General features: G+C 35.9%; 1 protein-coding gene across 3 annotated transcripts in view; it reads left to right on the plus strand.

The window, feature by feature from the left end:
* LOC117402876 (serine/threonine-protein kinase N2-like) overlaps positions 1 to 17842 on the plus strand; it is a 33239-nt gene that overhangs the window by 2351 nt on the left and 13046 nt on the right. For 2 of the 3 annotated variants that reach the window (XM_034004478.3, XM_059031551.1), the window contains exons 2-3: positions 9951 to 10251; positions 17317 to 17459. In XM_034004478.3, coding sequence (XP_033860369.2) covers positions 9951 to 10251; positions 17317 to 17459 — 444 coding nt within the window. The remainder of the gene's footprint in view (positions 1 to 9950; positions 10252 to 17316; positions 17460 to 17842) is intronic. The other variant, XM_059031552.1, reaches the window with a different exon arrangement.

Here is a 17842-nt window from a genome sequence, read left to right on the forward strand (position 1 = left end):
AGACCATTGTAAGTATACACATTAACCAATATTTTACTGTAAAATAATTAAACTGTTTCAATGAATGCTAAATATTGTAACTTCTGCTTCAGTATCATAGTCCACATTTACAGTAATACATGTAAAAATGTACTGTACTGTGGTTCATATGTAGACAAAGGGCAGGCACCCTCCAGATGGTAGATTTAGAAGAAAATGAAGCTATTTATAATTTACAAAAAAGAAGGTTCTCATTCATGCTGGTGTGTACAACACTCACAGAAACAGACATCGCCTCATGAGCGCAGAGGAAATACAGTCATTGCTTTTTTTTCTGAAGGTGCACAAGACAAGTTTTATAGTTAAAGAAAAAAAATCCTTCCTCACGGAAACAATGTTTAATAAAGCTGGCTTGTTAAAGAGATTAAATAAGTATTTCCATGAAAATGCTTCCCGCTAGAAGTTAGTGAGCTTGTATTTTATAGCATTTCTAATAAATATAAAGTTGTCGCACTAACAGGCAGATTGATAGCGATTGGACACCACTGTACAGTACAGTGTGAATTTTGGCTTGATCATGTTTTGTATCTGTTTCAAATTGCTGTGCAGTGTTTCTTCTTTAGAATTATAATACCCAGGGTTCACCCAATTTAATTTAAGCAGGAATATTAATTCCTATGCGAATACTTCTGGACAGACAATTACAGTATTGATTACTGGAGAAGATCAGCATCCACGGAGGCTTTAATGTTTGCATTTTTTGCAATGGAAGGTGCTTTTGTGTGACAGTCTTAATTGTGACGTGCGAGGGGTGACACTCCTTTGTGATTAGGAAATTGTTACTATTGTGAGAGTTGAAGCCAGGAGGAACTCGGATAGCTGGTTAATTTACTGAAGGACAGATTAGACAGGTGTTAGTTGTAGGCAGGGTTTTTACCATAGCATCTCTATTGACTGAACTAGGTATTAAAATAAACAAACAGACCAGGCACGCAAATCCATATTGAGAGTGAATGGGGATGAAGATGTATGTATCTGTTATCTGGATGACAATTGATCTCTTATGCTGTCTTTTAAATTGTACAAAAACAGTTCTCAAACAGGACCCAGCCAATTTATGGCATGCTACACAATGCATTTTTTTTTTTTCTGCAAAACGTCCTACAGTAGCAATACTGTAATTGGAATCCTTTGGCATTGTAACCAGGTTGGCTTTTAAGACACAATGGACATCTGTTTAACAAATTGTCCAGCTTCGCTTGAGTAACAGATATTATCAATTCTGGTAGAAATACTGCTCAAAATGTTGCTCTGTGTTCAGTATGTGAAGGTGGAAGTCACTTTACACATCCTTCCTACTGCAACTCTGAATTTGCATGCCCATATTAGGAAGGATCTAACAGTAACCAGTGGATGGATCTTTATCTGACCTGTGCAGTCACCAGTTTATTGACCTTTTAAAAAGCTTTTTGCTGAATATGAAATGTGAGCCTACTTAATTTATAAGCCTAGGGGAGAGCCCTGTAAACTGGTGTTGCCACAGCTTGCTCTGTATAGTAAGACTATAAGACTTTCCATAGTTAGTAATTGTATATTTTTTGTTTATTAAACTTTGATCTGGCTCAATTTCTGTAGTTGCATATAAATCTGGAACTGGGTTGTAAATACATAAAGGCAAGGTTTGGCTGGAATGACTCTGACAGCGTTCCCGCTAAGGCTAAAATGCGCACTTTTTTTCGCAATAACCGGCCAATAACAGCCTTCGCACTCAGTTTACTAACTTTCGCAAGTTATTCTCATAAATATCAACCTTAAATTGAGACTCCCAACATCTTGAAGTAAACCTATCATTTTGAGAGCATTCTTGCAAAGCATTAACATAAGCATATTTGCTTCTATCTTGCAGCTGATTCTGATTTCGCTCAGTAAAAACGCACAGGGTGGGCGAAGCAGGCGTCTGGCGAGTCTTCCTGTAGAGAGTGCTGCTCGGTGCTGCTCATGAACTTTGCAGTTTTGAACTTGTTGTGTAATTGAATATTAATCAGTGAAGCAAAATCTTTCTGTATTATTTAGAAGTATAAAAACTCAGATAAACATAAATAAAAATCAGAATGCTCATAAGTTGATGTTTTTTGTTTTATTTCCCTTTTAAAAAAAACGACCATTTCAGAAATATCATCTCAGGTGTTTTGAAACGCATTAAATTTTTTTAAAAATGTAATCCAAATATAAATGGAGTCAAATACACATTTGAATGTATCAGTAATAGAAGATTTTTTTTTTTTGCAAGTTGAGTTTATTCATCATGTGACTTCACTCACGTGTCTGCTGAAACTCAACATGGCAGCTGCACCAACGAAGAAAAAAATGCAGTGATTCAGTAAAAGACAGGGCTAAAAAAACAATCTGATTATCTATATGAGTTTTGCTGTCATTCCATTGATCATGAAAGGAGTAGGGGTGAAATGATTCATCGTGCATCGATGCATGGCGATACTTTACAACACGATACGATACAGCTTCGTGTATCGTGATACAAGCTTGAAATGAGTTGCGGAAAGAGCATTTCCTATAAAGCTATTTATTATAGATGACAAAACATATTGCATTTTTTACAAGTTTTATTTTATGTTTGCTCGCCTTTCAGTGCGCCCTAATAATGTTTTTAAGACTTAAGGTTTGTTTGTTTTTTTATGAAAACTGTGCCGCGCTCAGGCAGGGCTTTTCCCGAAGTAAGTAAGCCAAATTAATTGCGAGTTTTAATTATTGTTTAGTTTATTTCTTTACATGCTTCTTGCCTTTAATAACGCTATAATTAACAATATTAAACCATGGCCATTTCTTAATTACATTATATTATCTGACCATGAAGAAACAAGCTCAAAGCTATTTTTCTAGCTACATTCAAAGGAAATGTATTGCTTTACTGTGTAAGGGATGTAGTCACTACAGACCATTTGTTTCATAAAGACAATCTGTCCAGAGACACACCTCTTGTTATTTGCTAAATTTAACAAGGCAGAATCAGCAAAGAAACAATTGGGAGGATTAATTATGCGTTTATATTAAAGGGGCGCTATTTAAATTACAGTCGGGTGACACACAACACTGAGCCTGTGTAGAGCAACAAGTCAGTTAACAGTATGCCCTTTTTTATCAGTGTTTCATATTTTATCCTGGTTATTGTAATGCCAGTCAAACTTAATTTGTACAGTACTGTATATAGGATTGCTCTCACATGACATTGCTGGACTGTTACTAAACTGTTTTATATTTATTGTAATGCCAGCAATAAGATAAACAGGTATTTTCAAAGCACCTTCATTTGTAGACAGAACTACATTGTTAGTGGAAGACTGTAAATATGATTCTCACAACAGTGCTAGACGTTTGTTTTCTGAACTGTTGTAATATAACTGTTAGGTTTTCCAGTTTATTTTAATGCCAGCAATGAGCTAAGGGATGTCTATAAACATTATGAAGTATCTTCAGGTGCTTTACTTACAGCAACAATAGTCTTATTGAAAATCTTGGCTTTAATAAAAATAAAGAATTGTGGTAATATTTATTAATTTACTTATTTTAACTATCAACATTATATTTATGTTCAAATGCCATGTTTAATTATGAATACGTTGATAAAAAAAAGTGTGTGTGGGAAAACAACTGGCCATTTGCCCAAAAATGGAAAATTAGTAGCCCTAAAGATGGTTACAATTAAAGGCAGTGCAGACGCCAGTGTTTTATACAGTAGTATAAAGCAATTATATGCAGGCCACCAGTTAAGCATGCAGTCTATATCTATGATAACAACTGACAGGGCTGCATTTATAAGATCTCAGACAGGCTTCATAAAGGTAAATATAAAATATATTTATTTTGTATAGATAAATCGGAGGATGATTCAGAATCCGAGGCAGAGTCACAATAAATATCTTAAATTTAAAGCAAATTGTATAATTGTTGAGATACTTGTGTTGGAATATTGTTTCAAAATTGTATAATGCAACAAAAATAATAGATTAAAAGGGTTAATGTGTAGCCAAAGGTTTTTCACTGATAATTTACCATTTCTCAGAATCTAAAAAGCTCAGAGGGAACGCTGCTCTCGGAGTTCCATCTGATGGCCTATTGCCAGAAATTAAGATTACAGCATTGATCTCTGCCAGCATAATTACATTGTTGCATTCACTGTAGGTAGCTAAGAGTTTTGATTACTTTCTCAAGGTTTTGAAACTTGCATGTGGTGTGTTTAAACATAAGAACATAAGAAAGTTTACAAACGAGAGGAGGCCATTTGGCCCATCTTGTTCGTTTGGTTGTTAGTAGCTTATTCATCCCAGAATCTCATCAAGCAGCTTCTTGAAGGATCCCAGGGTGTCAGCTTCAACAACATTACTGGGGAGTTGGTTCCAGACTCTCACAATTCTCTGTTCTGAATGCCCCTTTATCTAATCTTCATTTGTGACCTCTGATCCTTTAATTCTTTTTTCAGGTCGAAAAAGTCCCTTGGGTCGACATTGTCAATACCTTTTAGGATTTTGAGTGCTTGAATCATAACGCCGCATAGTCTTTGAATAGATTCAGTTCTTTGGGCCTGTCTGCATATGACATGCCTTTTAAACCCGGAATAATTCTGGTCATTCTTCTTTGCACTCTTTCTAGAGCAGCAATATCCTTTTTGTTGCTAGGTGACCAGAACTGAACACAATATTCTAGATGAGGTCTTATTAATGCATTGTAAAGTTCTAACATTACTTCCCTTGATTTTAAATTCAACACTTTTCACTATATATCCGAGCATGTTGTTGCCCTTGTTTTGATGTGGAGTCCCTTCTGTTTTTTTGGGTTTTTTTATCTTGCTTTCTTCCCCCTTCCTTTCTAGTTTAAATGATTCTGAACCTCCTCAAGAATCCTTTCTCCGAGTAGTTTGGTTCCCTTTTTATTTAAGTGCAATCCGTCCCGCCTATATAGATAGTTCTTGTTGTAGAACGTTGTCCAATGTTCAAGGAAGGTGAAGCCTTCCTGTGTGCACCACGATTTCAGCTATGCATTTAGATGATTTGTTTCCAGCTGTCCTTTTGCAAGATGCCGGCAGTATCCCAGAAAATACCACAGTTTTGGTCTTGTCTTTTTAATTTCCTTCCTAGCTCTCTGAATTTGTTTTGCAGGGATGCAAACGTAAGATGCAACTTGTTTGGACTATGTTGCACAGCTTAATTTGCCATATCAAAATAGATACATTTATAGGCTAGGCAATATATATCTCTCCTTTGTCTTTTTGTTATTTTCAGATTTGGTGATCGGATAGCTGGTTACTTTAAGGTTCGATTTTTCAATCCCTTAGGAATAAGATGAGATGCTATTCAATGTATTAAATTAGCAAAGAGGAGGAAAAAAAGCTTAGAGTTGGATAGAGTTCTTGTGCCTGCTGCTGGAAATCTACAAGGACGACAACTTTAAATATTAAGCATTATATTTGACTATGAATAATATCTATGAATGAAATCTATTCTGTCCTGGGAAAATGTTCAATTTATTTTTTAGACTCCAAAAAACAGTTAATCACTTGATCTTGTATTATTCATGAATATGTTTGCTGGTAATGGCTTTGTCATTCTAGTTAATTTTATCTGTAAATGAGCTGAATATGGAGTCTGCTGTATGTGTTATACTTTGTTCCGCTTTTTCAGTTTTTATCTTTAAAAAAAAAAATTCCAGGAATTTTTCTGAGATTATTTTACATATATTAAAATAGGGATAAAATCGGTACAAAATAGTTTTAAATTGAAACATTGGTAAAAATCAGGGGTGGGGGGGGAGGAATCTCATAAAAAAAAAACACTTCACATGTGGAATATGATGAGTAGCAGACAGTTATGGTTTCTGATTAATAATGTCCCTGGCATGTATGATGAAGCAGAATCTGTGCAAGTCGAAGCCACATTTTCCCAAGTTAGCTGGTACTTTGCAAACGTTTGGGCAATCGCTGTGCTGACGGAAATAGTATCTATAGAATTAGCCAGATTTATTCGCCTTGAAATCATAAAAAAAGAAAATTGACAATTAAACCATCACCATTTTCTGTCAAATATTTACGATTAAGATTGTCGGCGTTAGACAGTGTTTTACTACAGACAGTACTGTTGCACAAAGTCACCAATACATACGTCTGCAGTAAACAGTGGCTGTCCAGCAAAACACAACGCGCTGACAAACTCGAACAGTCTTTCTGTGCTTTCTTTTTATTAAAGCACGTGTAAAAGCAGGATACATGGATTGCTTGTCTCAGTTCACTTTCTTGTTTTAGTTTTAATGCGTCGCTTATTTTTCAGTATGTTCTTTTATTGTCAGCGTGAACATGTACCTCAATGCAGCAGTATTTGCAGCGCTATGCATCTTCTGCCTCATCTGACCCACTTCTGTTATTTTTGCTTTTTACATACTTCGAAACATTTGTTTTCTTTTGAATATTCATAAACTGATTTACATTTTCTTTCCATTCCTCATCCACTAAAAATATTATATCTTCGTGTAAGTATTTCAATTTAGTTTTTGATCAAGCTAGTTACTAAGCCCAGCAATTGCCACAATAAAGACTTTGATTGGCCAACATAATCAGATGATAAATGTGTTTGTGAAGTGACAGAGAACCACTTTGAATGTTATTAGATCCTCTGACGTCTAAACGTCTGTTGTATCCTAGGATATACAGTGTAGAGCTGCTTATTACAATGTCGGAGTCAAAATAAAACAGCGTTTTAATCAAAATATTGTGTATGTTCTAGAAAATAGTACCCGGAAAATATTGAATAATAGACAAAAATCAGGTATAAATCAGTAAAAACCAACGTCCAGTAAAATAATAAAATAAATAAATCCTGTACACTATGGCTGTAAGGATTTAAATTTTAAACAATCATAAATGCATACAGTAGCATAAGCTTTTTACCAAAAATGTACTGTTATGAGGATTGTACATTTTCAAAAAGTTTCATCATTATCTTGATGCATTGTAAACCACTAATTAAAAACTGTGAAAATAAATGTTTTTTAAGTACATGCACTGTAGTAGAATATAGAGGTGACTGTACAGTAAATACTTAATCAAGTCTACATTGACAATTTCTATAATACTGTACTTGAAACAGTAAACAACAGCTTACACAGTTTTAAAATGTAGATTTACAGCCTTAGTATTTACTGTGGATTTAAGTATTCTGTTTATCATACAGCACACAGCATGTTTCTACAGAACAAGTTGTGTTAGAGATCAAAATTAGACTGCAGGCTCTTTTTGTACCGTGTGTGGTTGATTATAGGCTTATATTTAAATGATGACGATTTGTCCTAACCATAACGTACAGCTGTACCAGTGCTGTTTAGCCTAACTTTTAAACTATTGAAAGCTTGCCTTATAAAAATGCTTTGTTCTACGGTGCATTTTAGGAGACTTGAGTCTTCTGTCTAGTTGATTCTATTTAGATACAGTATACATGATAAGAACAGTGATTTTAAAATTGGTAGTGTCATGATCATATATTTGGGCTAAACTGACTTTCTGTAACTTTAATGTCTTTGCCAAGTTATTAATATTTTGTCAACATTTTAACATGGTCTTAGTACTGTTTTTAATTGTAGTAAAAAAATATGTTTGGCATATTACATTCATAACTGTTTTTGTTCAGTGTTTTGTCCACTGGAGTTTTACAGTAGCATACATTTTCTTATTTAGCTAATGCCTATTTTTGGGTGGGAGTTTTCTTTTTAATAGTGCACATTTTATAGTGCAGTCTGTCTATTTTGGGACAAGAAGTGTTGCTAGGTGGAGTTAAGTTTTTTAAAGAAGGGAGTCCTGAATTCAAAGCTCAGAACTGTTCCTGGCAGCGTTGACTCATTTGTTAAGAATTCTCTAATGGAAAATACTCGAGTTTGTTAAAAATCACATTTGAGTGTCCGGCGAGGGTTGGTTGTTTTGATGTGTGCTGATCAAGAGATATCCCCAGAAGTACAGTTTTTGTTTGAGTCATTTAAGTGATGGAATGTGGTACTGTACTGGAGCAGGGTTTAATAAAGGGCACTAAACAAATCAAATCATTTAAAGTGGGGGAGTGGGGGAGTTCTATAGAACATACAGCAGCAAAATGCATTTCTAAAGGAAAAATTGGCATCACTTCATTTAAGTAGGGGCATTGGGGCCTGGGGTCTAATGTATTCAATTGATCTAAACAGTTGTATATCAACAGTATGTTAGCTAAATCATTAAAATAAGTGGACTTTAAAAAAAGTAAAGAAAGTAAGATTGCAGATTTTCTCTTGTGTAATATTTTGAGTAGTGGCAGTAGTGGGGGGGTGGGAAGAGAATCTCAGTATACACACTTTACATGTGGAATATGTTGCGTAGCAGTTCTGGTTTCTGATTAATAATGTCCCTGGCATGTATGATGAAGCAGAATCCGGGAATTAGAAATCAGTAAAAACCGACGTCCAGTTAAAGAAAAAAAATCCTGTAATTTTTCGGTAAAATTTGGTATAAACAGGAAACGCGAAACACTATTGATGCAGTAAAACAAGCCATAATCAGTTCTTAAATGTAAAGTTTTGGTTACTTTTATTGTCTGCGCTATTGTATTGGAATGCTCTCGGTCTTGGGTATAGATTCACCCGAGCTTCGTGTTTTAATTTACAGCATCCAGACTTCCATACAGTATACTGTAACTTTGCAATGCATTAAGTCTCTTTCTTGAACTGTGGCACATAAAAAGTGTTGTGACTCTATGACCAGTCACAAACACTGCAGCCTTTGGTGGAGTTTATTTTAAGGCACGATAAGGCCCTGCTTCCTCAACAGTAAGATTAGATTCTGAATACGCAAATGCTTGACTTGTCTGTCTTTACAGCAGCATGATCTCATCCAGTGTTAGCCTAAGCAGGATTTGTCCTTTCCAAACTGCTTATCGGGTATTCTGATGCAAGGGGGCGTTTTGTAAGCAAACAAAGGCTGTGACAGTTTGATAATGACTTGCTTCTGTTCAGTATGTTGTGGTGTTTTGCGTTTGTTGTTTTTTAATTAGATTAAATTATTTTGAAGACAATTCCTGCGTAACTAGGAACATTCTTGAATTTATTTAACGAGAGTATTATGGTAAGAGTTATTTAATTTATTAAATTGTTAACAATACTAGATTGCTTTAAGTTATTCTAAATCTACTGGAAAAGTGAACAAAGAATGTTCTTCTGAGGGTTTGATCTATGTATCAGTAAAATGAGCCTGAAATCTACACCTAAATAGAAATTGCATAGTAAACATAATGAACTGAGTAATTGCTTTTGTGGATGAAACCGTTGTACTGCAGGGCAGACAATGTACTGCGCAGGTTTCTGTAGTAAAAACACATTTAAAGAAGTCTCTCTGTGTTCTAGGACTTGAGAAACTGCTTCAGAACAATATTTTTGATCTCCCTTGACTTTCATACTGCAGTACACCAAAGCAGTTACTGCAAGTGCACCCCATACTGTTGATGTGGAAGCCAACTTGTATTTGACATGTGATAATAAGCTTGTTTTATGTAGTGATTCCGTGTTGTGTGTGTTGTTTTTTTTGCTGCAGATTGGAGAGGGGGGTGCCTTTTAGTAGATTTCAAAGCAAAAAAAGGAAACGGGTAGTGTACTTAATTCTACGGAAACTTTGCATTTGTTGTACAAACCTTTTTTGGAGGCCTACAGTGCAGCACTTTCAAACTGAGCTGTCTGTATTCTGAGTTTGGAAGATTATGGTATTGGCAGAGGAGATGCTTTTTAAATCTATCAAGCCGTGATTCCTTAATGTAAGCTGCTTTGCTTTAAATTATATTTTAGTAGCAAGGTGTTCTTTTCATCATTTGCAGTGCATTCAATAAACTGTAAAGTGGGAAGTGGGTATGCACCCCCTGTACAGTACTTTGACAATTTTTGTTTTGTTCTCTACGTAGGGTGATGCGAGAAGTCACCTGGTCTCTGAGCGGCTTGGCCTGGGCCACAACCTGGACCTGTCTGACACGATGGTGCAACAGAAACTCGACGAAATCAAGGACCAGATCAAGAGGGAGATCCGCAAGGAACTTAAAATTAAAGAGGGGGCGGAGAACCTCAGAAAAGTTACAACTGACAAGAAGAGTTTGGCCTATGTGGACAACATGTTGAAAAAGTCAAATAAAAAGGTGGAGGAGCTGCATCAGGAGCTGCAGGAATTAAATGCACACATTGTAGTGAAGGATCCAGAAGATCTATTAGGTACGATATGAATTTATCTGGCATTCCTCAAAATAAACATACTGAAGTAACGCCAAACCTGGGTTTTAATAAATCTATATATATAATCTATAGAATTTAGGTATTGAAAACAAACACATTTAAATAACGTTGACAGTGAATACAAAAGATTGGTGGGAGTGTACTGTAGTTGGCAAATATTTGCTTTAATATACTGTAGTAGTGAGGGTTGGGGTCAATTTCCTTTTTAAAATGAATTCCAATTACCTTTTTAATCGATTCCAATTCCTTCAAAGGAATTCCTTTTGAAGGAATTGGAATTGGAAATTGATTTTAAAAAGAAAATGGAATTGGAATAGATCCCAGCCCTGGTAGTAGTCTGATAAAATCAGTCAGTGTTGAGGTTAGTTACAAAGATGACAGCCGTCTGCAGTAGTTACATTACTGTACAAGGTACAGCAACTATTTACCAAAGAGGCATGAGGATTAGAACAGGAAGTTTGTTTTCAGTCATGAGGCACAGATTGTTGATAAAGCTGTTGTGTGGCCTTTACAGCAGAGTTGGGTCAATTTTAACACTCTCTTTGCTAGAATAGATCTTTCTTGACTATTTTTTTGGTGTATGTGCCATTGTGCCTGTATTATGTTGTGGCCTTTACAGTTCTGCCATGGTGCTGGTTAAAATGAGCTTTAGATTCCTGTGCAAGAGTTGTAGCTGAGCTAGAGGGGTATCGTAGCAGCACATTCCAGTGCCCCCAAAACGTCAAACTTCAAACTCTAATTTTTTTTTTTTTTTTTTTTCACTGTCTCTAAACCAGACCACCCCTTTTGTTTGGGAGCACTCACACCTTCTGACAGCCTGTGTTTTTGTTTTTGAAACTATGGGAAACAGACATGCCAGCTATGTAACCCAGGAAGCAATTCCCTTTCTAGTTGCTGGAAGCATTAGGCTTTACTGCTAAACCAAGATAAACAAAGAGATAAATGTGCATATACAGCAAACGATACAGTATAAAGAAGCTAAACCACATGTTTCTAGCGACCAGGAAGTGTTTATTGTTCTGTAGGCAGAATCATAGATGCTTGGAGACTGGTGGTTAAAACCAAATACTGTACAGTTGCAGAAACTTGAAAGTATTTGTTCCCAGGCCCCCTTGCTGCATTTTACAGCTGAAAGAATATGAGACAGTGAAATTCTAAAGCTACTGTACCGTTCTACCGAATCGGCTTGCCATACATGTTCCTATTCAAGAAATCTAGCCAAATATTTATGCAGGAGCAAAGGGCTTGTTGAATACATTTTAAAAAAGGAGACGGAAAACAGCTGTATTGGTGTAATCATATTTGTTTATTTATTATTTTGTTGTAGTGCACTTAAATTATTTGTTCCTGTCATTCTCTAGGGTAAATGGAAATTTTATATTGTAATATACAGTAGTTATTTAGAGGATCATTTGCATGTGCAGGAAGCAAAGCAAAAAATGTCATCCAGTTGAAAGTTCTGCACAGTAGTTTATGTAAAGTAATTTAGTACTACAGTATTGGTAGGGCTCCAGGGTAGGGTTGACAAGTCTTGTATTATACTGTAAAGGCCACTTTTTTTATTTAAAAGAAATATTTCTCCAACCTTTACTAAATCAGTATGGGACGTCAGTTATTCTGGTTTTCAAATTTTGCAATTGTCTTATGCAAAACTGTACTCCAGTTTTTTTTCTCCTTTTTTCACATTTCATGGATGTTCAGATAATGCAATACAGAATATGTTCTGTGATGTAATGCACTGTGTACATGTGGGGAATTTAATAACTTGGAACTTTAGTTCACCCTGGCAGCCTTTAAGCACTAGCTGTTGCACCATTCCCTTTGGAGCGCTCAGAAGGTGTTTCAAGATCAAGTACTGATTTTAATTAAAAGCAAGCTCCAAGTATTCATTAACCTCCATTCATCATGCACAGATTTCTTATCTTCCAAACAACGGGACAAGGAGTTGCTGAGTGCTGCATAAAGTAGCAAGATACACCCATGGCAATTATTGCTCAACATGTCAGCTGTTAAATAACATGCTGCTGCCTCTGGAGTTAACAGCAACTGCCAATAACTATTGAAATAATGTAGCCTTTTCTTGATGCAAGGAAACTGTCCCTTATTTTTAAAATGCATTATTGGCAACACCCCCTGCCCCAGCCTTGATCCTTGTACTGTACATTAGCTCTGCTGGAGAGCATGCAAACAGGTTTATAACTGCCTGAAGAAAAAGATATGTGGACTGTTTATTTGGGGTGCAGCAGAACATCAATTTAGAGATTGTTTGCAATAATTCATTAAAGATGGATTGCAGTTCACATCTTGCTGTACTGCTAATCTCCCATTTGGTAGTAATTGTCACCCAGTTCTCAGTGCAGAACTTCAAGCTTTGTTTTACTAGACTGTGCACTGAAAGAGCGCTCTTGTCAAGTTTCCAGTACTGTCGTCATGCACTGAAACCCAGTTGACATAAAACAATTCTAGGACTCTCAGTAAGATCTTTTAAGTGTACTGTCCCTTCTTGTTCTCTTTGTACACAGTACTGTACATCTGTAGTTACCTCCTAGATTATTTTTTTTCCCTTTTTCATAATAATTTTAGGATTATCTTAGAGTAATTGTACACTCTTTTTTATTTTTATATACATTTTTATTTTACATGTATATACTGGTGACTCTTTGCATGGGCAGTAACTTTTTCTGAAGTGTTTGACTTTAATTGTAGTGCTGTATGCTTTAGGCAGTTCTCAAACTTGTATTTTACCATAACATCAGGGTTAGAAACTAACAACATTGTGCTACTAGTCCAAAGGACTAGTACCTTTTGTAACTTGGTGGTCCTGATGTAAACTTACTAGTCCTTATGTGAAGTGTCTAAGTTGGAATCAACAACAACAGTTGGGGTCCCTAAAAAGAGGCTTATTTTATTTTGCTAAAAAAGTGATCAGTGATTAAAGCCTGGTTTTCAAACAAACTGATTATCGCTCACCAGTATTATTATTATTATTATTATTATTATTATTATTATTATTATTTATTTCTTAGCAGACGCCCTTATCCAGGGCGACTTACAATTTATTTTTTACACACAATTACCCATTTATACAGTTGGGTTTTTACTGGAGCAATCTAGGTAAAGTACCTTGCTCAAGGGTACAGCAGCAGTGTCCCCTACCAGGGATTGAACCCACGACCCTCCGGTCAAGAGTCCAGAGCCCTAACCACTACTCCACAGTACTGTATTGGTATAAGAAAAGTGTGTTTTAAAAAAAAATTAATTTCAGCTTCCAAACACCAAGCTACAGACAGCGAGTCCAAAGCTTGAAATGTGTTACTGTTTATAGATAAGAACTCAACTTTATTATTAACATATTGTGTTATTATATTTTAAGCAACATACTACGATAATGTTCATTATGGTAATTGTTTGTTTATTAGTTTTAAAATGTTTAGTAAAACGTCACCTATTGTTTGACCTCGTTAGTACAACAGGCCCCCTTTGCTAATGACATTTTCAGTCAGGGCCATAATCCAGTATAAATCAACACATTTTTGTAAAATGATTTTACACTTACTTCAAAAGATGCAACGTGTTTCAGGAAATTCAAACGATAAACTTCGCATCCTGTGCAAACGTGATGTTTTACAAACGTAAAACGTCATTAAGTGGGGTTGGCATTGCATGGGAGAGGAAGGGAGGTTTCGGTTCCGAGTGGCTGTTTTCTAAGCGTTATTTGTGAATGTTTATTCACCACTGCTACACCACTTTAGAAAATTGATTTCCCTGCATTTTTTTAACGCAAGACTGAACATTAGAGTATATGTGTACATTTGTTTTAAGTACTCACCCAGTGGACTATTCTGTGGTACTGACTACTACATAGTCCACATCAACTAGTCCTCTTCAGTTTTAATTTGCCTCGGGTGAGCTAGTTTCTAACTGTGATACTGTTTTATTGTATTTAAACAAAGACAGGGCACTAACTTGTTCACGCAGAATGTTTCTTCATTGCTGAGATATTAGGAATGATATATTTTTTAACTGGTTTGTCTTTCAGTAATTTTCCAGTCTGTTTCCTTTTGAAGTGCAAACTATATGAAAGATGTAAACACAAATAAGGTGTGGCAAGTTAACAGTAATGCTGAAGACCAAAATAGCAAATGATGTTTACAGTATCTGAGTTGTAACATGTAGCCAAAGTTATAAATTGATATTGGTCAACAGTTAATGATTCATTTCATGAAATATCATCTTTCCAAAGTCTCTGTGTGAAACAATGTATTCTTACATTATCGGGAAATCCAGAATAAATGCAGTTTTAAACACGTTTAAAAAAGTTTTAAAATGATATTTACCTGTTTGCAAAAAAAAAAAAAAATTACTTTGCGGAGGTCAGCTAAAGGAAGGATATCTGCTGTTAATTGTGTAACTTCAACTAAAAGGACTACATTTACATGTGGGGGCAAGCCAAAGACTGCTGCAGATGAGAGGAGAATTGTTCTACCTTGTGAAATATGGTTCAAATATTTAAACAGCAGGTTGTTTTTACAATCCGTCGTTCACAAATAGCTGTTGAATTGGTATGGTCCAGAGAGGGGGGGGGGGAGGGGGGAGGCTGTAACTCTCCATTAAGCTACTGGTGTGTGTTTTTTATTCTCAGTTTGGGAACTACTGTAGTTATCAGGTTGGTTATGGGGCAAGGCAACATATAAATGTGACTAATGTACTTCTGGATGTTGGTTTTGTTGGCAATTAAGATTTATTGTAACAAAAGTATTGCTCTATCCTTCACAGTAGAAGCTGGCACACACTTGAATATCCAGTTTCCAGATAAACAGCCCATTACGGTAGTTTAGCTCCAGGGGATGGGTACATTTCTAGTCTGAGCAAGAAAGAATGATCTCATCCACTATTGATAAAACCATAAACTTTTTTTATTATTAACTTTGGTAATTTACATTCTGTAAAGGCAGACCTGTGCTGAAGTGCATTTCTTTTTTTAATCTACAGTAACTTGTTTCCTTAAGGTATGAAACTTTTCTGAAAGTGCTGTTTAATAATATATGTGTATTAATATGCATACGTATTGAACTAGTTATGATCTATAATTGTTTGCAGGCCTGTCAGGAACATACACAACCTTTTGCAATGAGCTTGGTCATTTTCAACAAAACATAATTGTTGTATTAACAAGGTAATGTTGCCTTGTAAAATGTATTTTGGTGCATTTGCAAACCTTGCACAATTATGACCTGCCGCAAAAAACAGACCACAATGACATTGGGATCCTGCAACAGCATAGTGCCTTCAAAGATCATACTGGTGCTTTGGTTAAATCCCATCTGTTCTAGGAGGGGCGAGGGCACTCTGCTGAGTCTCCAAGAGGTGTACCAGCCGGGGACTGACCCAGCGCTGCTTCACTGCTGAGATCTGATTCAAGGTGTAGCAGGTGCAAGCATGCTGCATTGTGTAACTTTGGACAGTTTCATTTGTGTCAATTTGTTTCCTCCTTTTGACACATTGTATTTCATGTCAGGACCTGCGAGTACAAGGATACTTTTTCCTTTTAGAATCCATTGTGCTCTTATTAGACATTAACCAAAAAAATAAAAAATTGCTGTAGAATGTTAAAAATGTAGCTTTTAATTGGCTAAAAAACATGTTTCAGTGTGTATATATAGTAGGAGCCTATAGTAATACAATTAAAACAAATGTACCACTGTCTAAGATTCCCCTGTTACAATGTACAGTGTTGTTCTTATTAGATAAAGAAATGTGTCCAGAGTTACTTGAAAACATTCTGTGGTTCAGGAGAGGTGGGCAAAGGATGTGCATAATAAAAAGATGAGGCATGTCCACACAAGTCCCTGGCAACAGTGCAGCTCAGAACAGTCCTAAACCAGTTTTATTCCCATAGTTTACATAAGCAATTGCATTTAAACTTCAAAATGTTATGAGACTGTAGTTGAGTATTCCGACGCATGAAATATCTAGTCAGTGCAAATCCTCACCAAAGCAACTGTCTTCAAATGAGCAGTTCTTCAACCTGACAGACCGTGGTTTTAGTCTCAATATTTTATGTACGCCTACTATGGGTTTTGATTACCTGCTGTTTTGTGTGTGTGTTAAATTAGATTTATACGTATCGGCGGTCTTGACAATACTATGTGTAGTATCTCTTTTAAAATTTGGCAAGCAAAAGCACCAAAACTTTTTGAAAAGTTTGTCTGGATGTTTACAGTATACAGGTAGTATTAACTCTACCACTGTACATTAGATACTGTAGCAACAGGATTTACTGTCCTCCTTCCCAATACCTGACATGTCTTTATAAATTGTGAACTGGAGTACATAACATACATTAGCACAGCTGTTACATTTTTCAGATCTAACATAAACCTAATTTGTTGAGTGACCTTCAATAAAATAGTTTTCTTGGCACTGCTCTGGTAAATTATGTTAAATTATTTTTACATATGTAACATTCAAATCATGCTGTATCACAAGGAGTCTATTTGTTTGTTTACATATACTCAAATGTGTAGCTGGGTTATGAAAAGTAAATGGGTGTGGGGAGGGCTCTCTTTAGGGAGATAAACTAAGAGACAAGAAGGTAGAGAGCTGAAGTTTAACATGAAAGATGTTACATTTCTAGAATGTCTTTTTCTCAAGCAGACTCAGTTGAGTGGTAGTTTTGTGATGTGGGCTAGATGTGTACTCCACCCAGAGGTGAAAGGAAATCTTATGAGATGCACTTAAATCATAGGATAACATTTTTTGGCTCATTGCCTACAGTATGTGGTTTATTTATGTATTTATTTATGTGATGCAATAGTATGATAGAGATACTAAAATACAAATCTGAGTTAGAGAGCACTATGACACATGAAATCTTAATGCAAAACTGAAGGTCATGTTCCTTTTTGGTACAAGTCGAGACTGCTAAATTGTGCCATAGTTTCCTTAGCTAATGAAATGTATTGCAGAACTGTAAATAATAAATGTATGCTTGTTATAGGATACCATTATGTTACATTGATTTTTAAAATGACTGTGTTTCAGATTGCCCTAGAACGCCAGACACCCCCAATAGTACCTCCACAAACAGCAGACTAGCAGCTTTGAAGAAGCAGCATGATATTGAACTAAAAGTGAAACAGGGAGCAGAGAACATGATCCAAATGTATTCAAATGGCTCTTCAAAGGTAACCTTTATCCTTAAGTGACATTTTAATCAGTTTTAAGATTGTATAGCAATGTTCTCTTTGTACAGCAAAGTCGTGAAAATGGTGCAGTACACTAGTACTGGGTACTGCTGATTCAATACACAGTTCTACACAACTGAGTCTCTCAAAAGCATGAAAACCTAATTGACCAGAGTTACAGCGTGCGTTGTCTGCTAAACTGGGATTAAGAAACCAGTAGGTGCTCCCAGACTTGAGCTCAAACCACTAAGCATCACTGAGCATTTCTTTTAAGGGCTAGGCGGTAGTGCTTCATGGGTTATAAACTTTTAGTTTCTTATGCCAGGAAGTTTTATGAAGCAGTCGGTAAGGATAATAAATAATTATGATGTTTGTTGCTTGAC

The sequence above is a fragment of the Acipenser ruthenus genome, chromosome 10, assembly GCF_902713425.1.
Source record: "Acipenser ruthenus chromosome 10, fAciRut3.2 maternal haplotype, whole genome shotgun sequence".
In the NCBI taxonomy this organism is placed as follows: Eukaryota; Metazoa; Chordata; class Actinopteri; order Acipenseriformes; family Acipenseridae; genus Acipenser; species Acipenser ruthenus.